This window comes from Aquarana catesbeiana, linkage group LG02, assembly GCF_042186555.1.
Source record: "Aquarana catesbeiana isolate 2022-GZ linkage group LG02, ASM4218655v1, whole genome shotgun sequence".
Lineage (NCBI taxonomy): Eukaryota > Metazoa > Chordata > Amphibia > Anura > Ranidae > Aquarana > Aquarana catesbeiana.
Genome location: NC_133325.1, coordinates 273,985,762 through 274,010,026, shown reverse-complemented (window position 1 = coordinate 274,010,026; position 24,265 = coordinate 273,985,762). Strand labels below are relative to the sequence as shown.

The window sequence follows — 24,265 nt, the reverse complement described above, 5'->3', positions numbered from 1 at the left end:
AGGGAGGTAAGAACGAAAACATTCTTCTTATCCCTCCACTTCATAGCGAGAAAATTATTACACTGCATGCAGGCTCTCTCCCCCAGCCTAAGACGGGAATCTACAAGCCGCTGGGGAAAGCCCCGGCGATTAGGTCGCATGGTGCCACATGCTCCAATCTGCTGATCAAACAAGTGACTAAAAAGTGGCACGCTCATGTAATAATTGTCCACGTACAAGTGGTACCCCTTTCCGAATAAGGGTGACACCAAGTCCCACTCAATCTTGCCAGCGCTTCCTATGTATTCAGGGCAGTTTGTCGGCTCTACATGACTATCTTTTCCCTCATAAACCATAAAACTACTTGTATAGCCTGTGGCCCTGTCACAGAGCTTATACATCTTGACCCCGTACCTGGCACGCTTGCTGGGAAAGTACTGTTTGAATGACAAGTGGCCAGAAAACTTAATCAGAGACTCATCAACGCAGACACTTGATGGGGAATAAACAAGTCTGTAAAAAATTTTGTAGAGCCGATCGTATCCAGGGTCTCCACGAGGACGACAGAGTTCATTATAATTGAAGTGCATGAACCGCAAGATCTGCTCGTATCGTGCCCTGGTCATGGAGGCAGAGAACAAGGGCATATGGTGAATTGATTCAGTGGACCCAATATGACCGCAACTCACTCTTTTTAGTTATGCCCATGTTGAGGGAAAGGCTCAGAAAGAGCTTAAATTCAGAGACCGTAATTGGTCTCCAATCTCTGGCAAGGGAGGGCTGGGGAATAGTGGCGATGTGTTGACCAGCATACAAATTGCTTTGGTCCACAATAGATCTATAGAGATCTTCAGTGAAAAATAGCGAATAAAAATCAAGTGACGTAAAATCAACTGTTTCCACCTGAATGCCGGGTTGGCCAGTGAATGGGGGAAGTACGGGTGCTGCAGAAGTGGTGGGTTCCCAATCACGATTGGCGAATGCAGCAGGAAGGGCACTATTGGCACGACGGGCCTGTGTTCGTCTTCTTGGTGGTGGGACACTACTTGTGCTTGCCACCTCGCCAGCTTGAACTGCACTTATGGGACTCGCCACATCACCACGTAATACTGCAGTGCTGGATGTACGACCAGGGTGTACTAGGCCGCTGGTGCTTGCCAGTTCACCAGAAGAAATAGCGGCGCTAGTACTGCTCTACTCCATACGAGGGACCTGCGGTTCTTGCACATCAACGACAGAAGAAGTTTGAGGTCTGGTACACCTGACCTTGGCAGGGACCACAACTCCGTTGTCAGAGCTATCTGTCATGGAGCCGCTGTCGTCTACAGGATTGTATTCTGAGCCTGAATCTGACAGATGAGTGACTTTCTCTTCACTATCTGTCATGCTCAGAAACGTGTAGGCCTCTTCACTAGTGTACCTTCGATTTGCCATTTTGGACTCTAAATTTTGTGGTACACTAGTGAGATTCACAGGTAAAAAAGCTCCTGACTGTTAGTGACTGTATTTAAACGCTACCAAAAAAACTGTTAGCGATCACAGGGATCAGGCCTGACTCTGCGAACGCTGCAGTTATGTGTGTTGTTTTGTAAGTGACAGTGATCGATCGATACTGCAGTTGGGTGGGCTGGGCCGAGAGGCAAAACGCAGGTGCTAGCAGATATCTGGGCTGATCCCGCTAACACTGCATTTTTGGGAACCCAAAACTGCTAGGGACGCTAGTATAGATCTGATCGGATCAGATTGATCCGTTCAGATACTATACCACTAAGAGAAGTGTATGCTGTGTACGTGGGTGTTAGCGGTACTGGCTCTAACCTGACGCTGCCTGGGGCGACGCAAACCTTATCTGACCCTAAAACTTAACTTATATCATCGCCGGGCGATTAGGGGGTTAAACCTTTATTAGGTAATAAACGGTGGGTGCCCTGAAACGATAAAAAAACAAACTAACCAGCGTCACCCGTAGCAGTTATACGGTGATCACTGGTGAAAGAGTAAACTAGGGGGCAATCAAGGGGTTAAAACCTTTATTAGGTAGTATATGGGGGTCCCTGACGCTATAAAACACTGACGGCGAACCTATATACTTACCTCCCTAACTAGCGTCACCTGTGACACTAATACAGCGATCAGAAAAATGATCGCTTAGTGACACTGGCGATGGAGGGTGATCAAGGGGTTAAAACTTTATTGGGGGGTATCCTAGACCTAAAGGGGGCTACCACTAACTGCCCTACCACTTATAACTGTAACAAACTGACACCAATGCAAAAAAAAACTGCTATTGGTGTCACTGTGACAGGGGGGTGATAGAGGGTGAAAAGTGTGCCTAGTGTGTTCTACTGTTAGTGTAGTGTTGGTGCAACGCACATCGATGTCTTCTCTCCTCGGCGTCAGAATGAAAAGACCGACTCAAGGAGAGATGACATCACTTCCTCTGCCGCTGTTTACATTACAGCAGCAGAGGAAGATTGTCATTCGCTGGGAGTGATCGTGAGGGGGTGGATCGCCTGGATCGCTCCCTTAAGGAAGCTGACCGCCTCGGGCACTGGGGGGGGTGCGATGCGCCTCCAGCCCGCGAGAGGCAGATCACGTACCAGGTACGTGATTTTGCCTGCCCGTGCCATTCTGCCGCAGTATATCTGCGTTAGGTACCCAGATAAGAAATGCCTTTTTCCTTCCACACAAAAGAAGAAAAGTTTTGCTGCAGCTTCTGTTTCAAGGGGGGGGTTCTATACCCAGATTTAATATGTAGGATTTAGTTGTGTTGACCTTATAGTATGAAACAAATGTGGAATAAATGCAGAGCATCCTGGACTGCACCCAAGGAGTTTTTCACATTTATTAGCAATAGTATAATGTCATCAGCAAATAGGCTGATAGAGTGGCCAGACTACCAATTTTAAAATCAGTGATAACTGGGTGCAAATGAATGTACGAGGCTAGGGGTTCCATTAAGTGATTAAAGATTAATGGGGACAAGGGGTAGACCCGCATAGTCCCGTTTGTAATAAAGAAGGGTTGGGATAACATGCCTGCTAAAAGCACTTGGGCTGAGGAACAGGTATACGGTATAGGGCCAGGATAGAGGAGATCATTATTCAGCAATGAAATGGGCTTAAAATTTTGCGGGGCATCGGGTTTTTCCCTGGTTTTGGCAATGTAATAATGATAGCTTTTAACATTTCTTGGGGAAAAGAGGGAGAAGCCGCAGAAGAATTGAACCCCGTGGTTAGGTATGGTGCCAATATAGTTTTAAATGTTTTCAAGTATTGTCTGCTATAGCCATCAGGCCCTAGTGATTTGTTATTAGGGAGGGGGTCTATGGCTTTGTTTACTTCCGCCAAGGTAAAAGGGGCATTTAATGCTTCCAACTGGGTGTGGGACAAAGTAAGTAGGTGTATTTTATCTAAAAAAAAATTGTCAAATTTATCATCTAGCGACAGCTGTGGGGTCCTCGCACAAGTTGTAAAGAGAACCGTAATAACAGCTGAACGCGTCAGCGATCTCCTGTGGGTTCTGCACCTTTTGCTTGGTAAGAAGGTGATATAACAAAGGTATTTTTAGCTTTGTTTCTGTAGGTTTGTAGTCATCCGGCTGGCATTTTGTTTGCCATATTACAACTGGCATCTTAAGTCATTTTCAGACATCTAGAATTTATTTCAAAGTTCTCCAATAGGAGAGTACAGAGGTCTCTTTGTAGATTAGAAAGTTTGGTGCTTAGGACCGGGTCAGGATTGTATTTATTTGTTACTTCTTATTGTCTTATTTCTGATAATAAATGGTCTATTTGCTGCTGCCTTTTCCTCTTAGCCATATCTCCTAATTGAGTACATAGTCCCCGCATAAAAGACTTATAGGTGTTCCACAATACAAATGGGTCAGTTACAGATCCTTTATTAAACTGAAATAATTCCAGAAGATTAATTTACAATGTGGACTTGGATTCTTAAGTATGCAATAGAGAGTGATTAGTTCTCCATAGAAATTTGGATTGTGAAGCACAAGAGTCTGCGATCTTGAGAGTTATGGAGTTATGGAGGCATGGTCCAACCAAGATTTGTTGTTTATAGAGGAGTCCTGAATCTTTTACAAAAGACATTTGTCAGATAAGTACAAGTCAATCCTTGAATAGGTTGTATGGGCCGCAGAAAAGCTGAAATCTCTTTTGGTCATGTGGAGACCCTGCCATATATCATAGAGGTCATATTGGCGAAGGAGGGATTGTAACAAAGGTGTTGATCGTTTTTGTGGAGTCTGGGGAAGCATTAAAATCCCCACACACTAGTACGCCTCCTTGTTTGATCTTTTCTACTTTCCGTAGTAATCTGTTTAGGAAATGAGTCTGGTGCTTGTTGGGTGCATAAAGATTTACTAGTTTGTATCTTGTCAAATTTTAAAACACAGATCAGTAATACAAATCTGCCTCCTGGGTCAATGATTTGTTCAACCAACTGAAAGGTGACAGTGTCCCGAATCGCAATCAAGACTCCCCTCTTTTTACCAGTATGGAGGCAAAGAAAATATGGGGGTAGGAAGCGGAGGAGCTAATTGTAAGCACAGTATGTGAGCGTGATATTTAAGAGCCTCGGCTCACAGGTATGAGCGTTTCGCTGGGTTATTTAGCCCTTTGGCATTTATCGAGAGTAGATTAATTGACATAATGAAATTACTTATATATGCTGACATCAAATGCCGGGGTATTGCTACATATTTAGTGCGGTTCAGCTGGGTGGTAGCGTATGTAGAGCATCTTCCAGAAGTGATGTCTATCATTGTGGGACGTAGTGGACGTAGGCTTGGTGTCCAGATCTGGATGTGGTGGTCAGCTCATAAACAGACAAAACCCCAGAAAAGAACATAAATCGAAAGAAAAACAGCAGTCATAGAACTAAAAGGTGGATCTTTGATCCGTGTGCAGTAAAACACCGCAAAGGGGAATTGGGGTAAAAATCCACTAGCAGGAAGATTTCCTTAACCATTTCAGCCCCGGAAAGATTTGCACCTTCCTGACTGGGCCATTTTTTGTGATACGGCACTGCATCGCTTTAACTGACAATTGCGTGGTCGCACACACAGATCCCAGTTCCCGCTCTGTCATGAGCGATCGCGGGTGCCCGGCTGTCATCACGCATAGGCTTTAGGGACACGCGGCGGCACGTACCCGCTGTGACGTCTTAAAGGAGCGACGTACAGCTACGGCGATTTGCGCAACCGTGCCAACCTGCCGCAGTATAACTGCGGCGGCTAGTGGTTAAAGCAGACTAAAAAGATAAAGTTGAACTAAGGCTGTACAGCCGATTGAATGCTCAGGTGGTAGGTGATGAGGTTGAAGGCACTTGTTGCCATTCTGACGTTAGTTGGGCTAGTGTGCGATTTCCCCTGTCAAATGATGTGGGGTTGTCCAGAATTCCCCAGGAGTTTAAACCCTTTTTCTAGCCTATGAATGACATGAGTGTCCCCATTTCTGGAGACAAGAAGTTTGGTTGGGTTCCCCCATTTATAAGTTATCTTATGGTCTCTCAGGGATTTGGTGGTTGCGTTCAGCTTCTTCCAAAATTGCATGGTAAATTGTGATAGATCTGCAAAAAATTACAGATGCTCATACAAAGATGGGAATGTGCCCAAGTTGCAGGAGATGGTTAGAAGCTGCTCTTTCACATGATAAAAATGAATGTGCATGAGCACATCTCTGGGTACATGCTCAGGTATAAAGGATGGTTTGGGGATGTGACATATCCTATCTGCCTTTTTTGGGCTTTAAAAAAAACGCTAGTGTGCATGGAGCCTTAATGTGAATCTAGAGTAGTTTGGGAGCATGTTTTTATAGTGCTCTAAAAATCCATTATGTACCTCAGTTTGGGCCACCGGGATCAATAGCAAGGGTCATAAAGTGCCTTGAAAAAGTATTCATACCCCTTGAAATTTTCCACGTTTTTTCATGTTACAACTGTAAACATATTGGGATTTTATGTGATAGATCATCACAAAGTGGCACATAATTGTGAAGTGGAAGGAAAATGATAAATGGTTTTCAAAACTTTTTACAAATAAATATCTGAAAAGTGTGGCGTGCATTTGTATTCAGCCCCCTTTACTCTGATACCACTAACTAAAATCTAGTGGAACCAATTGCCTTCAGGGATCACCTAATTAGTAAATAGTCCACCCGTGTGCAATTTAATTTCAGTGTAAATACAACTGTTCTGTGAAAAAGTTTAAAGCAGTGTTAGGTTATTAAAAAATATCCCAAGTTTTGAACATCCCACAGAACACAGTTCAATCCATCATCTGAAAATGGAAAGAGTATGGCACAACTGCAAACCTACCAAGACATGGCCACCCACCTAAACTGACAGGCCAGGCAGGGAGAGCATTAATCAGAGATGCAGCCAAGAGGCCCATGTTAACTCTGAAGGAGCTGCAGAGATCGACAGCTCAGGTGGGAGAATCTGTCCACAGGACAACTATTTGTTGTGCACTCCACAAATCTGGCCTTTATGGAAAAGTGGCAAGAAGAAAGCCATCGTTGAAGGAAAGCCATAAGAAGTCCCTTTTGCAGTTTGCAATAAGCCATGTGGGGGACACAGCAAATATGTGGAGGAAGGTGCTCTGGTCAGATGAGACCAAAATTGAACTTTTTGGCCTTAAAGCAAAATGTTATGTGTGGCAGAAAGCTAACACTGCACATCACCCTGAACACACCATCCCCACGGTGAAACATGGTGGTGGCAGCATCATTTTGTGGGGATGCTTTTCTTCAGCAGAGTCAGGGAAGCTGGTCAGAGTTGATGGGAAGATGGATAAAGCCAAATATAGGGCAATCTAAGAAGAAAACCTGTTGGAGTCTGTGAAAGACTTGAGACCGGGGCAGAGGTTCACCTTCCAGCAGGACAACAACCATAAACATACAGCCAGAGCTACAATGGAAAGGTTTCAAACAAAGCCTATTAATGTGTTAGAATGGCCAAGTCAAAGTCCAGACCTGAATCCAATTGAGAATCTGTGGCAAGACTTGAAAATTGCTGTTCACAGATGCTCTCCATCCAGTCTGACAGAGCTTGAGCTATTTTGCAAAGAAGAATGGGCAAAAATCTCACTCTCTTGATGTGCAAAGCTGGTAGAGACGTACCCAAAAAGACTTTCAGCTGTAATTGCAGCGAAAGGTGGTTCTACAAAGAATTGAGGTTGAATACAAGTGCACGTAACACTTTTCAGATATTTATTTGTAAAAAACAATTGAAAACCATTTATCATTTTCCTTCCACTTCAGAATTATGTGCCACTTTGTGTTGGTCTATCACCTAAAATCCCAATAAAATACATTTACGTTTTTGGTTGTAACATGACAAAATGTGGTAAATTTCAAGGGGTATGAATACTCTCCCAAAGCACTTTAAAAAGACTTTCAGCTGTAATTGCAGCGAAAGGTGGTTCTACAAAGAATTGACTCGGAGAGCCTGAATACAAATGCACGTAACACTTTTCAGATATGTATTTGTAAAAAATTTGAAAACCATTTATCAATTTCCTTCCACTTCAGAATTATGTACCACTTTGTGTTGGTCTATCACCTAAAATCCCAATAAAATACATTTACGTTTTTGGTTGTAACATGACAAAATGTGGTACATTTCAAGGGGTATGAATACTCTTCCAAAACACTTTATACATAACCCACGACCGTTTTGTGAAGCCAAAATGTTCAGGCCAAATTTAGCATCATCAGTATTCGTTGTAACAAAGCCCCGCCTCCTCCTCGTCCGGGATAGACGGAACACTGATACAATGCTGGGAAACTGTATCAGTGTTCTGTCTATCACGGACGAGGAGGAGGCGGGGCTCTGTTACAATGAACGGCCGCCAAACAGACTACATTACACAGCGGGAGACGTCTGCTGTTTTAGTTATCAAAGGTACAGCTGCAGATGGGCACAGTGAAGCTGCAAATGAACATATGTGTGTCACCGGTGCAAAAAAATACTTATATAGTGTTTTAAACCTGTGAACCTTAGGTACCTGAAAAATTGATTACTGTTATCGAAAGAAAAAAATATATAAAATCGGTTGCTGCAATCAAAAAATTCACCAATAAGTGAAAGCCTAAAAATAAAAATTAAATTTGTGTTGACTGCGCTACTCTAATCTAAATACACCACTCTCTTAAAAGTCATACCTGTGCAGAAAAACATTACAGAAAATATATGTTTAAACCATGTGTCTCATGCAATGGTATACAATGTGTCTTACATCCTTATTAATCAAACAAATAAATGTACCCTAGGTATATTTCAACATGAAATCAATGTAAAATTAATGGGCACAGTGAGGCTGCAGATTGCCATTGTTTACCCAGTAGCTGCTCACTCTAGGCTTATACTCAAGTCAATAAGTTTTCCCAGTTTTTTGTGGTAAAATTAGGTGCCTCGGCTTATATTTGGGTCAGCTTATACTCGAGTATATACGGTATACAGGCTTTATATAGTCCCGACAGTTTACGCAGCGCTTTACAACTTACAACTCTACAAGGGTAGACAGTACATTTACAAAACAGTAGCAATCAGAGTGTATTCTATTTATAAAGATTTCACGTTTGCAATTCTCAAAGTGAATGTTTTTTGAACTTTTAACCATCTGTATTTTACATAATTTGCCCATCATTTTTAAAGAGGATTTGCACTTTCCCCCCATCATTTTCAAAAGGGATTTGCCCATCAGCAGGCACATATAACATAATGGAGAAATTCCAATAACAACCAAGATTCACTCATGAAAACTGTTGCATATAACCTATGTGATTATACTGTATATTTAACTAAACCTTGTAGCTATGTCTGCATGTAAAAATAGTCTTCATTGCAGGAGAATATATGAAAGATTGTTTTTGCCAGTTAGAATTGACTACGTAGAAATCCTTGTTTATTACGACAGGTTTCACATGCTTCTTAACACAGCTAATATTCTAGAAGTTAGACACAAGTGCAGTTGTCAACCTTTCTAAAGAGGTGCTAAGAGGTGTCAGTACATAACAATGTCAGCATATTAGAACATGGAAGAATGACATTATCCAATCAGAGTTCTTCACTGACACCTCTGTTCTCACCCAGCAGGTGCCTCTTCTACAGCTCACATCCATGTTTCAGATGGTTGTCATGGATACTTTGCATTTTTTACTACATTCACCTGTTGCAATATGATTACTAGAGTTCTGTTTCATATACCAATAATTTACAAGGGAATTCAAATTACATTAAATATTAACCTCATGCAGCACCTACTGCTAATGTAAGAAGGTTTGCTCTCATTCACAGTGTTTTTGTATGAAAGTGTTTTTAACCATTATCTGAACTGAATATCTGTATTTTGGTGACAGTTTTAAAGCAGTTCCAGCATGAAAAATGTTGCAAGTGACATGAAATTATATTTCAATTGATAAACATAAATATCTCCCCTGTAAAATAAAGTGTATGTTTTAAAAGTAGGTGTGTATCTTATAGGATTGAAATCTATGAGTGAAAACAGATGTAGGGATCATCATTTCTATTTAATTGATCCCGGAGGGCCCCAACTCCTGTTCTTATAATCAGCATTGAGCCATATAGGGAGCTCTGAAAACAGCACTAAGGGAAATACCTTTTGTAAGTACTAGCCAACCTAACACAAACATATAAATGTTTGCAGTTTAACTCAGCGCTTTTGAGAAGTGTGAATTTATTTATCATTTATCTCAAAGCAACATCAGAATGAATGGGAATCCTCCCATCACTCACAAGAATTGACTGCTAATTTAACATAAAAAGAATATTAGATTGCTTCTTTGTTCCTAATCTTGCATTATCATACATAAATTCCAATACTGTTCTGTTTAATAACAAATAGTATCTCACGCACAGCACACCATTTTTAGATAGCAGTTTTACAACACGTATTTTGCTTGCCTCATCCAGTAGGCAATATCTTTGGTTGAAAATAAAATTATTGACATTTTCTTCTAGAAAATTTGTTCAGTTATTCCTAGACATCAGATTGTCATTTTTTGTTGAGAATGGGGTACTTTCAACTAATATTGATAAGCAAAACACTCTTGCATAGCTTAAGTGCATTCTAAGTTTTAATGTGAACCTCTTCCTTTTCAGAGTGCCTATAGCGAAGAATGATTTAAAGATGTGGGACCTTTCTGTCATGCTGGATGGCACTACTCACTCCATTTCTGTTAGAAAACAGAAGGATAACTTCTCTGTAAGTTAGTTAACTATTGTGTGTCTTCAAATGAATCACGGTACACTAAGACTGCAACACTTAGACCAGGGATCTCCAAACTTTCTAAACAATGGGCCAGATTACTGTCCTTCAGGCTTTAGAGGGGCCGGACTGTGGCCAGTGGGAGTAGAAAAGTAGAATAGTGCCTCTTTGTTGGTATGAGTGGAAGGAATAAGGCCCCAATGATGTCAGTGGGAGGAATGTTTTCACATCATTGTTGTTAGAGGAAAAGTGTCCCAAGGGCCTGATAAAGGCTAGCAAGGGGCATCATCTGGCCCCTGGGCCACAGTTTGGAGACCACTGACCTAGACAATCTCTCTCTCTGTATCTATCTATCTATCTATCTATCTATCTATCTATCTATCTATCTATCTACACACAGTGGGGACGGAAAGTATTCAGACCCCCTTACATTTTTCACTCTTTGTTATATTGCAGCTATTTGCTAAAATCTTTTCAGTTCACTTTTTTTCCTCAATGTACACACAGCACCCCATATTGACAGAAAAACACAGAATTGTTGACATTTTTGCAGATTTATTAAAAAAGAAAAACTAAAATATCACATGGTCCTAAGTATTCAGACCCTTTGCTGTGACACTCATATATTTAACTCAGGTGCTGTCCATTTCTTCTGATCATCCTTGAGATAGTTCTACACCTTCATTTAAGTCCAGCTGTGTTTGATTATACTGATTGGACTTGATTAGGAAAGCCACACACCTGTCTATATAAGACCTTACAGCTCACAGTGCATGTCAGAGCAAATGGGAATCATGAGGTCAAAGGAACTGCCTGAAGAGCTCAGAGACAGAATTGTGGCAAGGCACAGATCTGGCCAAGGTTACAAAAAATTTCTGCTGCACTTAAGGTTTCTAAGAGCACAGTGTCCTCCATAATCCTTAAACGGAAGACGTTTGGGACGACCAGAACCCTTCCTAGAGCTGGCCGTCCGGCCAAACTGAGCTATCGGGGGAGAAGAGCCTTGGTGAGAGAGGTAAAGAAGAACCCAAAGATCACTGTGGTTGAGCTCCAGAGATGCAACCATCACTGCAGACCTCCACCAGTCGGGGCTTTATGGCAGAGTGGCCCAACGGAAGCCTCTCCTCAGTGCAAGACACATGGAAGCCCGCATGGAGTTTGCTAAAAAACACCTGAAGGACTCCAAGATGGTGAGAAATAAGATTCTCTGGTCTGATGATACCAAGATAGAACTTTTTGGCCTTAATTCTAAGCGGTATGTTTGGAGAAAACCAGGCACTGCTCATCACCTGTCCAATACAGTCCCAACGTGAAGCATGGTGGTGGCAGCATCATGCTGTGGGGGTGTCTTTCAGCTGCAGGGACAGGACAACTGGTTGCAATCGAGGGAAAGATGAATGCGGCCAAGTACAGGGATATACTGGACGAAAACCTCCTCCAGAGTGCTCAGGACCTCAGACAGGGCCAAAGGTTTACCTTCCAACAAGACAGTGACCCTAAGCACACAGCTAAAATAATGAAGGATTGGCTTCACAACTCCGTGACTGTTCTTGAATGGCCCAGCCAGAGCCCTGACTTAAACCCAATTGAGCATCTCTGGAGAGACCTAAAAATGGCTGTCCACCAACGTTTACCATCCAACCTGACAGAACTGGAGAGGATCCGCGAGGAGGAATGGCAGAGGATCCCCAAATCCAGGTGTGAAAAACTTGTTGCATCTTTCCCAACAATAGCCATGGCTGTATTAGATCAAAAGCTTGCTCCTACTAAATACTGAGCAAAGGGTCTGAATACTTAGGACCATGTGATATTTCAGTTTTTCTTTTTTAATAAATATGCAAAAATGTCAACAATTCTGTGTTTTTCTGTCAATATTGTGTGCTGTGTGTGCATTAATGAGGAAAAAAATGAACATAAATGATTTTAGCAAATGGCTGCAAAATAACAAAGAGTGAAAAATTTAAAGGGGTCTGAATACTTTCCGTCCCCACTGTATGTGTGTGTATATGTATGTATTGTAAAACCCATCTAAAGTGAACAAAAGTCCATCAACATAAAGCCCCGTACACACGGGCCGAATGTCGGTAGACAACAGCCGGTTAAAGAAAAAAGTCTGAAATTCGGCCCATTTGTATGACGAACGTGCATGCTGGAAAACCAGCAGCCGAACCGACTCCCGATCAGCGCTCTCAGCCAATGGCAGCCAAAGGGGGGCCATCTCCCTGTCAGAACACAAAAGCTCAGTGAGAGAGATTGCTGAACTAACCTTGCATGGTTAGTACAGTGGCTCTGACCAGAGCTGTCAGTTCTTTTTCGTGCAACCCACTGGATTGTACTAAAAAAAAACTGTAGTGTGTACCCAGCTTATTGTAAGCCCGTATGCTATACTAAATGATTTATTATACATTACTCAGAATTGCGGTATCGAAAGGTAAAGGTCTATTCATTATGATTGTTGACGGGTAACTGCTTCTTAAAAATTAATTTTAGGAAGCAAATTAAAGCATCTAGGGATTGTCCGCTGTTGTCTAGTAAACACAACTATTTTTTTTCCCGAGATTTCATTTAAAGTAACACTTAATCCTGTTTATAATAATAATTATATTTAAATATGTATTCTGTTGCTTTTAGCCGCCTCCAAATTTCTATTTTTGTTTTTTCGTCAGAGGATAGCTACGAGGGTTCTTCACCGCTGTGTGTAAGAACATAGCCACCATCTTTTGCTCATGCCCGAGCTGGATTAGAAACCATAAACGATGTGCTGTAAAAATTTGTAGTGTGGATAGAGCAGCGCACATGATAACAACTATCATGCACTGCGCGTTCCAAATAAAAGGAAATGTGGGGGAAAAGAGGAGGTTTGGGAGCTCATGGAGGAGGCAGAAAAACACATTTTAAAAAAAATAGATTACAGGATCATTGGTGAATAAGGATATTGTTTACTGTCACTTTAATGTGACCTCTTTTTAATTCCCTGCAGAACACACACAATCAGATTTCTGATTTGCTGTGCACACTGTTGTAAAGTCACTATCACTATGTATGTCATTAGCAGAATGTAGCTCAGTTTGTCTTTTTAGATTTAGTTTGTTTTTTGAGAATCATAATTATAATCCAGTGGTAAAAAAAAAATGTCCTTACTGCAAATGATTATAAAGGAGGTTACCTTCAGTGGTGCAATCAGCATGTTCAATCCATCAGATGAACCAGAGATAGCTGAAGTCTTATGTAAATCTTGACTTTTGTAAAAAAAAAAAAAAGTCTCATCTCCTCTGTCTTATCTCACTAACTCTGCTGCTATCTTTATTACTAGTGATTTGTATGTGTTTGTTTTTCTCTTTTTTTTTTTTTCTTTAACCACTTGCTGCCCGCCCGCCGTCATATGACAGCGGGACGGTGCAGCTGTTGTTCTGGGCCGCCGTCATATGACAGCGCAGCCTTCCAGGCAGCCCAGGGGGTGCGCGCGCCTGCCGCATCGCTCGGGTCCCAGAGCGCGTGCCCGGTGGCCGCGATGTCCGCCGGGCACCCGCGATTGCCCGATAACCGAGCAGGACCGTGGATCTGTGTGTGTAAACACACAGATCCACGTCCTGTCAGATGGGAGGAGACCGATGGTGTGTTCCTTGTCCAGAGAAACACCGATCGGTCTCCTCCCATTGTGAGTCCCCTCCCCACACAGTTAGAATCACTCCCTAGCAACACATTAACCCCTACAGCGCCACCTCCTGGTTAACCCCTTCATTGCCAGTCACATTTATACAGTATTAAAGATAAAAAATGTGTCTGCGCTAGAAAAAATCGCTACACTCAAAGTGCAGTATTAATATAAACAACATAGATGTTGATATAAATGTGCATGCGTGAAAATACCCCTAAGTGCTGAAGTATAAAGTGCACAATGCTATGTAAAACACAGAATGTGAGTGATCAAACAAAACAACATATCAATTAAAATATCAAAATAAAATACAAGAGAATATAACAAATAGTGAATAAATGAAATCCAAAACCGTGTATATCCAATGATATAAAAGTGCCCAAATAAATTAGTCCAAAGATTTGGTGAATTTCACATATCCTATCTTCCAAAATGTGCCACCAAGAAACATGCTGTGGTGTCTTCCAGCCGCCCCCACAGGTGTATATGCTCACCTTCCTATGTGTGACACAGCGATTAAACTATGTCAAACAAAGCCTTGGAGCCACTCCTGTGCTCATTAGGGACCAGCTGTGCAAACTTCCAATGTTCTCAAATGGAGATGGTTTATGCAAGAGAAAAAAACTCCATAGCGCAATATGTAGGTATAAAGGATTTTAATCAAATAATTAACTCCCCTAGCTGGGGTACTCACATATTGTGGGTGCGTGAGTGCACCATCCTTAACAAGCATAAAACGGTCAATCTCTCGGTGTGGGGAGGGGCCTGGACGGAGCTGTCAGCAGAGAGAGAGAAGGAGTTTTTTCGTTACATACGCCACACCGCACGCCACACCGAGAGATTGACCGTTTTATGCTTGTTAAGGATGGTGCACTCACGCACCCACAATATGTGAGTACCCCAGCTAGGGGAGTTAATTATTTGATTAAAATCCTTTATACCTACATATTGCGCTATGGAGTTTTTTTCTCTTGCATAAACCATCTCCATTTGAGAACATTGGAAGTTTGCACAGCTGGTCCCTAATGAGCACAGGAGTGGCTCCAAGGCTTTGTTTGACATAGTTTAATCGCTGTGTCACACATAGGAAGGTGAGCATATACACCTGTGGGGGCGGCTGGAAGACACCACAGCATGTTTCTTGGTGGCACATTTTGGAAGATAGGATATGTGAAATTCACCAAATCTTTGGACTAATTTATTTGGGCACTTTTATATCATTGGATATACACGGTTTTGGATTTCATTTATTCACTATTTGTTATATTCTCTTGTATTTTATTTTGATATTTTAATTGATATGTTGTTTTGTTTGATCACTCACATTCTGTGTTTTACATAGCATTGTGCACTTTATACTTCAGCACTTAGGGGTATTTTCACGCATGCACATTTATATCAACATCTATGTTGTTTATATTAATACTGCACTTTGAGTGTAGCGATTTTTTCTAGCGCAGACACATTTTTTATCTTTAATACTTTGCACGAATATGGAACGTGACTGAGTGTTTGCAGCTGGTCTCCACTGTTCACTTATCATTCTGTAGGCATTTATCCGTAAGTGGCTCGCAGGGTTTTGCATATAATTTTGTTTCCACATTTATACAGTAATCAATGCATTTTTATAGCACGGATCGCTGTATAAATGTGAATGGTCCCAAAAATGTGTCAAAATTGTCCGATGTGTCGCCCACAATATCGCAGTCACGATAAAAATCGCAGATCGCCGCCATTACTAGTAAAAAAAAAATAATAAAAATGCTATAAATCTATCCCCTTATTTTGTAGACGCTATAACTTTTGCGCAAACCAATAAATATACGCTTATTGCGATATTTTTTACCAAAAATATGTAGAAGAATACGTATCGGCCTAAAATGAGGAAAAAATTTGTTTAAAAAAAAAAAATTTGGATACTTATAGCAAAAAGTAAAAAATATTGTGTTTTTTCAAACTTGTCACACTTGTTTTGTTTATAGCACAAGAAATAAAAAAACGCAGGGGTGATCAAATACCACCAAAAGAAAGCTCTATTAGTGGGGAAAAAATGATAAAAATTTCATTTGGGTACAGTGTAGTATGACCTCGCAATTGTTATTCAAAGTGCGCGACAGTGCTGAAAGCTGAAAATTGGCTTGGGCAGGAAGGGGGTGAAAATGCCCTGTATGGAAGTAGTTAACATTCTGCTTAAAAATTTGTGAATCAGTACTGCTTGGACCTTGAAGAAGGGGACATACCCCGAAAGCTTTTCCTAAAAAAAAAAAAAAAAAAAAAAAGGATGTTAGTGCAAATAGAAAAAAGTATCACGGACAGTACTCAATTTTTTCTGTCACAATTGCACTAATACGGCTACAATCAAATCAAGTGTGGAAAAAAAAACTCTTCCCTCTCAAGCCACCCTAATGGTTCTTAATATGATGGGCAGCCTCACTCATCTTTTATAGGAAAAGCCAATATTTCCATACAACCAGAAGTCCTTTTATGTTTGAGTCTGGTTTTTCTTACATGTGGTTTCCAGTAAAGGTAACCTGTGTTTATGCCATTTTTCATGATATTCCGTAGCCTCCGTAGCTATGTTATACTTGCGATTGTATCTTATACACAATATACAGTACAGTGGGTCATTTAGACAAATATAACAAGGAAAGTATAGGTAAGGTCACAAGTTAGTTAAACAGAAACACAAGATACCTCTTGTGTCATAGTGACATGGGGGGGGTATGACCCAAAACTAAACTTTTAATATATTGCAGCCTACCAGTGCCTAGATTTGGTGGCTGTTTTCAGCTGTTTGATTCTACAGACTACAGAACACCTTCCCCTTTTCTCTTCTTTGTAACATAGGAGATGCTGTTCTGTAGCCCAAAGAGAGAACTGGGAACAATGCTAACTAATAACAGTCAGCAGAAGCAGAACACACAGAAAGTTATAAGCTCACAAGTGTTCTGGTAGGATCATCAGGTATAGAACTTGTTTGATAATGTTCTCTCCCTAAAAACTGTCATGCAGAAATGTCTGAGGCTGCCTCATACATGTGGGATTATTGACCATTGCAATTGAAGATGGCCGGATCAGCTGACTATCATCTTATGTCTGGGGACCTTTAGAGATCGTCGCTATCGCATCCAAAAATGCCACTTTGTACAGTCAGTGCATCATCTGTGACTAAATGTTTAGATGCAGCTTTCTGAAAGGAGTGACTAGTAACTTTTCTTTTAATGTGCAAAGGCGTTTCAGGGACAGTTCCTCACATGGATCTAATTAGTCTTTTCACAGGAACTGAAGGTCCAATTCTTGCTGCTGAATTCTCATTTCACTCACCCGTAACTGGAAACACCTCTCTTCAAACGGGTGCCTTCAAAGGATAGGGGAGTTTAGGGTTGCTTGTCTCACAGCTTTTTGATGTTGGTCTCTCTTTGTTTATACAACTGTTTTTATTGAGAAAACATAGCTTTGTTCCGTAGAGATCATTTAGTATCAATGTCTGCGATTGACAGATCAGAGATCAGTGCAGCATAGGCCGCTGTGTAGAATATAAATGTTACTTGTTACAGACGTTTAGAAAGACTCAATGGCCTTGGCAGATTCAGCTACCTTTCTCTAACATACAGATTAAATAGGCTAAACCCTCTATTTTAAAATTACCGCTATCTTAAAAAAAAAAAAAAAAAAAAAGGTTAACGTTAGCTGATGTTAGAGTGTAGCCCTCACCAGTTTATATAATTGTTTAATTCAGTCTGTTTCACATACAGATTTTAAAAAAATAAATAAACTTTTGCTGTTAATTTTGTTATGCCAAATGCACTTATTCTTTTGTTTAATATATTGTCAGTTTGCTAATCACCTACTGTTAATGCCCACCTTCCTTCTTAAAAGAATACATGCCATTTCTTATTTGTACCAGTGTACTTACAAAGCAAAGTAGTGACTGATATTTTATCCTTCTTTTTTAGTGATCGTTTTTGTCAATAGAAGCCACTGCTCAGCTGCAGAAATACATATACTGAATATGTATTTAAGCAGTATTAAATCCAAAACCAAAAATGTGTTACGGGGGGGGAGGGTACAGGAATCCCCGGTACCAACAAGGGTACAGAAGAGACAGGAGATGTCAATGGTACCAACAGAACCAACCAGGTCGATATTGTATTACAAAAATGAAATATATTGCAGCTTACCAACCGTTATATTTAGCGCCTGTATTAGTTTCATTTTTTTAGGCCTTTTTCCCTATGTTTTGCACCCAGTGGTTTGACGGGTAACATACCTCCTCTATTAGAGTGCTCAGGGGCAGCCACTGCTAGTGCAGGAGATTGCTGAATGAGTGGTGGGGGGGGGGGGGGGCTGCTCCATGCAGCTGCTGGCCAGCTCTCCCCCTCCCTCTGCTCCATGCAGCTGCTGGCCATCTCTCCCCCTCCCTCTGCTCCATGCAGCTGCTAGCTGGCTCTCCCACCGGCTGCAGTCGCTGCTAGTGCAGAAAATCGCTGGACGGATGGAGAGCTGGGGGGGCTGGTGAACATTTGTTTACCAGCCCCCTGTCTTTCCTGAAAGAATACAGACTGCAATCACAGTACTGATTGCTTCTGTATTCATTAACCACTTCAAGACTGGGCCTATTTTTCAAACTTGTTTACAAGTTAAAATCTTTTTTTTTTTTTCGCTCTAAAATTACTTGGAACACCCAAACATCATATATATATATATATATATATATATATATATATATATATATATATATATATATATATATTTTTTTTTTTTCTAACACCCTAGGGAATAAACTGGCGGCCGTTGCAATACTTTCTGTCACACCGTATTTGTGCAGCAGTCTTATAAGCGCACTTTTTTGGGAAAAAATACTCTTTTTTGAATTAAAAAATAAGACAACAGTGAAGTTATAACAAATTTTTTTTTTATATTGTGAAAGATGATGTTATGCTGAGTAAATTGATACCCAACATGTCACTCTTCAAAATTGCGCCCGCTTGTGGAATGGCAACAAACTTTTACTCTTAAAAATCTCCATATGCGATGTTTAAGAAATTCTAAGGGTTGCATGTTTTGAGTTAGAGGAGGTCTAGGGCTAGAATTATTTCTCTCGCTCTAATGATCGCGGTGATACCTCACATGTGTGGTTTTAAGACCGTTTTCATATGCGGGCACTGCTCACGTAAGCTTCTTTTTTTTTCTTATTTATTTTACCTTTTATTTTTACACTGTTCTAAAAAAAATGTGGCACTTTTATTCCTATTACAAGGAATGTAAACATCCCATTTAATAGAAAAAAAGCATGACAGGACCTCTTAAATTTGAGATCTGGGGTCAAAAAGATCTCATATTTACACTAAAATGCAATAAAAAAAAAAAAAAAAAAAAAAAAAAAAGCTTGTAAAAAAAAAATGTTGCTTTAAGCACTATGAGCGGAAGTAAAGTTTTGACGTCTTTTCCGCCCTGCATTGGTATGGAACTGGGTGGGGGCCATCTTCCCGTCAGCTCCATACCACAGAGGACACAGGATCCGATCACCTCCGCCGCTACCGGCAGCTCTGGTAAGTGGCGGAGAGCACCAGATCGCGGTGGGAGGCCCTCTCCTGTCACTGATAAAAGTGATCTCGCAGCTAATCCGCCACAGAGACCACTTTTATCTGAAAATGGACCGCCCGCTAAAGCTAGCTGCTGCCATAACAACGATATTCCTCTTCTAAAAGCCGACGTACTACGACAGCGGGCAGTCCATAAGTGGTTAATCACTTACACATAGTAAACTGTTTACACTATTCGTCAGTTTCTGATTGAAATATAGTAAACCCTGTTTACTATAGTTCATTTTATGAATGAAAATTCTGCAGTGCAGTGTCTTCATTCCCTATCTCTGTCTCAAAAAAGAGACATTAGAGTTGTTAAACACAGTAATAGCCCTTTCATATGGACAGACTCTATAAACCGGATCCGACCTGCTCAGTGTGGGATCTGTCCGCTATGCATAGCGGACAGAGCCCACTGGGATGGTTGGATCCCAGACTGCCTGTCTAAATTGATGCCAACATTTTATAAGCAGTTACAGGAAATAGTTTTATTTTCTTTTTGGGATAAAGGTTTTACACAAATAAATAAAAAGTTTACCGCTGTGAGTACCCGTCAGTGTTAAATGGTTTGTCTCAATCCTCTAGCTTCTGCATCTGCAGGAGAGCTTGTCCTTTCGGAAAATAACTGACTTACTGGTAAAATCACTAGGTGAAAATAAAAGAAAGATTGCCTAAAAAAGATGATGTATGCACCTATCGCATCTCATAATTGGTAAGCTGCAATATGATAAATGTTTGCTTTTGAATGTAATACCTCTTTCAGTTTTCTTGGAGAAAGAGTGCTGAAATATGATGTATTGGCATGGAAAATTAGAAATCCTATCTAAGTAGTTACATGAACAATTTGCATATTTTACAAATAACGTGTAATTTTGTGTTCTGGATGCATAGAGAGATAATGTGATTTGTACAACGTCCCTTGGCAAGATCTCACGAAGAGTAAACCAAGAACCATCTGCTGTCAATGCAGGGTTCCTTAATAACTTTATCTGGAAATATATAAATAGGCTCTCAAATATTTTTTGACTTGTAATAGAGTAGTACATTTAGCAAAGATCACAGCAGTGTCTATATATGAATTTAATTTTTGAGTTGTGGCTATGTGGAGTGCATATTGTAAGGTGACTGTAGCACTATGTTCTTTCACAATAGGGTACTCCAATTCAAGTGGAGCGATTCAAGGAAATCCTTGACCATAAAGGCTACTTACTTGATAGTCTTTTTCTTTTCTTTTTTGTGTTTTTTTTTTTTGTGATTAGTGTAGTATTTGTTCTTTGGTGATTTATGTGTGTCTCTGACTTCTTGTCCCTATCAACGCACTCTTTTAAAAAAAAAAAAAAACAGCATGCAGATTAATTCACAAAAGAAGGATTAGCAGAGGTGGGGAGGTTGTAAAACCATTTACATTCGGTTATTAACATAAAATGCCTTATTTGCATATTTTTTTTTAATATTTATAAAGCCAATTTATAAAATCTTATATAATTTTTACATTTGGTAAAGCTGAATTCTAGGCAAACTGCTAAATACACAGATGAAATGCATAGAGGAGAGCTGTATTACCTGGTAAAGTATCTAAAATTATGTCCAGCCAGTCCTGATATTTACACAGCTCTGCCACACAGCTCAGCCCTGTTTAGTAAGTCAGGGGACTATTACTTTACTCTACGCTTGCAGGTACCAGTCGACAAATTGCAATAGAAGCAGGACAATGATAAGCTAATTTCCCTCTTTGCCTAAATATCTGCATGCTTCTTACACTGCCACACACCTGATTGGATCCTGCTTCTTATGTGCAGTCTGTAACATAGATTGCAAGAGGCTAATATCCAGTCAAATTTAGGTATTTGGACTGCTTGCATTTTAAAAAAAATGAATTTTATAATGCATGAACGATTGCAAAGCTGCATTCATTTGTGTCTTTTATGTCAGCCTGCAGTTCAGCTTTTATTGTCATTTTAACCACATGCCTACTCGGCACTTTTACCCCCTTCCTGTCCAGGCCAATTTTCAGCTTTCAGCACTGTCACACTTTGAATGACAATTGCGCGGTCATGCTACACTGTACCCATATGAAATTTTTATCATTTTTTTTTTTTCACACAGAGATTTCTTTTGGTGGTGGGTTTTTTCATTTGGGTTTTTATTTTGTGCCAAACAAACTAAAAAAGACAAAAAAAATTGTGAAAAAAAAACATTTTTCAAACAGGTAATTTTCTCCTTCACTGATGTGCGCTTTTGAGGCGGCACTGATATGCTGCACTGATTGTCATTGATGAGGCGGCACTAATGGGTACTGATAGGTGGCATTGATGGGAACTAATGGGCTCTGATAGGCGGCACTGATAGTTGATACTGATGGGCACTGATTGGCAGCACTGGTGGCCACTGTGGGCTGCACCATACGGCCCTTACACACATGCAACATTATTATTATACAGGATTTATATAGCGCCAACAGTTTACGCAGCGCTCAGAAGAGCTTACAATCTAATAGGGTGGGGCAGGTGGTACAAACGGTTGTAACTGTGAGGAGTGACATTACTGTGACAGTTTGAATCCCAATGCCAGAAATATCTCCAGTGTGTCGAAACATTTTAGAGATGTACAAAGGGGAGATATGGGGACAGACATCATAGACTTTTAGAACGTTAGAATGTGAAATTAACTGGATACACAGGATTCAAACCCGCATACCACAGGGACTGAACCACAGATGGAATGTAGATCCTTTTTCTTAAATGATTTGTATCAATTTAGTTTCCAGGCAGTATCATCTTAATGTAGCCCCCACCAATGTAATTATGTCCTGTTTTGAAATCATATAAACCATGCATGTTATTGTGGGCTGCTTTTTATATGCCTGGCTTTTCCTATGTCTACATTTCCTGTGATGTTTCATTGCACGTCACGTTGGGCTTATAAACCACGCATGCTACAGTGGGTCGCTTTTCCATATGCCTAGCTTTTTATATGTAAAACCTTTTTTTTGTTTTGAGATAATACTAATTATGTATGTTATTGTAGATTGCTTTTTATATGCCAGGCTTTTCAAATGCTTACAAAATTTTATATATATATATATATATATATATATATATATATATATATATTTATTTAGTATCTAGGCAATATCCTCTTTGTGTAGCACCCATTATTTTTATGTTCCATTTTGGAAACATTGTGTCCATGTTAGGAGGATTGTTAGGAGGTTCAAAAATCTGATAAATATAGCCACGTCCCTGAGACATATGGAAACGCATAGTTTTCCTCCTCTCTACTGTGGGACTCTAAAGGCATAAGAGAGTAACAAGGGTTTGTATTAAAATTCAAAGTATAATTTTACCACATTAATGTGCAAAAGTAGAAAATAACGTTATTATCAAAAATGCAATACACAGTAAAAAAGCATATATTACCACATATGGTCACATAACAATTATTCAGTATTTTTGAAACAGTTGCATCAACATATCCAACGCCTTTTGGAACAGCTTGACTCGTTTCACAGGGTTAGTCTTTTGCTACTAGTATGGGTTCAGTCTACAAAATGAGTCATATTAAACGCATTCATCAAACTGTATATATTGGTGGCTTCTGTAGCAATGGATAGGATTTGGAGACAATACTTACAATGTCCTCAATCTGAGCCCTCACAGGTTAAAGATCAATAAAAACAACAATTTCCAAAAAAGTGCCTTCTCCACTGACAAGCGTCTCAAGCCAATGAAAAATGGGACAAGATGGAAGAAGGAAAGCGGTCTCTGGAGGCAGACGGTATGGGCCCCAAAAGGATACACACTGGGACCAAATGGGTTCGCTGAGAAGAGAGTAAAAATATCTATAGAGTATATGTGTATCATTTAAAAAAGTATAGTATAGATAGAGTGATAATATACTAGCCGACGGAACTGCCACATAACCTACCTCAAATAAAGAAGGTAGGGGGTGATATATGCTTGGCCATGTCAAAAAGAAAAAGTGAGGGTACAACTGATGAGTGGAAAACTCAAGGGACAGTGGTGTAGGTTTGAGTGGGCCTGTATTAATGTTCCTAAAGGATAAAATTGAAGGATATATATATATATATATATATATATATATCCAGATTTTATGTGTATGGGCATTATCGGGGGCATTATTATCTTAATTTTAGAATTTATAAAGTTACATACCTATCATCTCATGGTTGAGGATTTAATAGTAGGGGCATACAATAAGTACCGGATAAGTAGAATCACCCACCATACCGCAGCAGAGTAAACCCCCAGTTTTCATCCAGTTCCGCAAAATAGAATAGAATGAAATGTAATGAATGGAGTAATGGGTTATAAATACCCCATACATATGCAAACTATGCCACATAATTAGTGTAGTACGGCCACATAACCACCCACATACCATACACAGACATACCCAGTTGCATCTTCCCTTCAGTGGAGAAGGCAATTTTTTTGAAATTGTCATGTTTTTATTATTCTTGACCTGTGAGGGCTCATAGATTGAGGACATTGTAAGTATTGTCTCCAAATCCTATCCATTTCTACAGAAGCCACCAATATATACTGTTTAATGAATGTGTTTTAATATGACTCTCATTTTGTAGACTGCACCCAAACTAGTAGCATAAGACCTCCCCTGAGGAAGGAGTCAAGCTGCTCTGAAACGCGTCGGATATGTTGATGCAACAGTTTCAAAAATATTGAATAATTGTTATGTGAACATATGGTGTGGTAATATATGCCTCTTTTTGCTGTGTACAGGAAGTCCCCGAGTTACGAACACAATAGGGACT

The 24,265-nt window shown here is 40.2% G+C and overlaps 1 protein-coding gene across 1 annotated transcript in view; it reads left to right on the top strand.

Moving 5' to 3' along the window:
- Positions 1-24,265, top strand: part of PCCA (propionyl-CoA carboxylase subunit alpha) — a 1,163,293-nt gene that overhangs the window by 859,816 nt on the left and 279,212 nt on the right. The window contains exon 19 of the mRNA XM_073614439.1: positions 10,119-10,221. Within this exon, the coding sequence (XP_073470540.1) occupies positions 10,119-10,221 (103 nt within the window). The remainder of the gene's footprint in view (positions 1-10,118; positions 10,222-24,265) is intronic.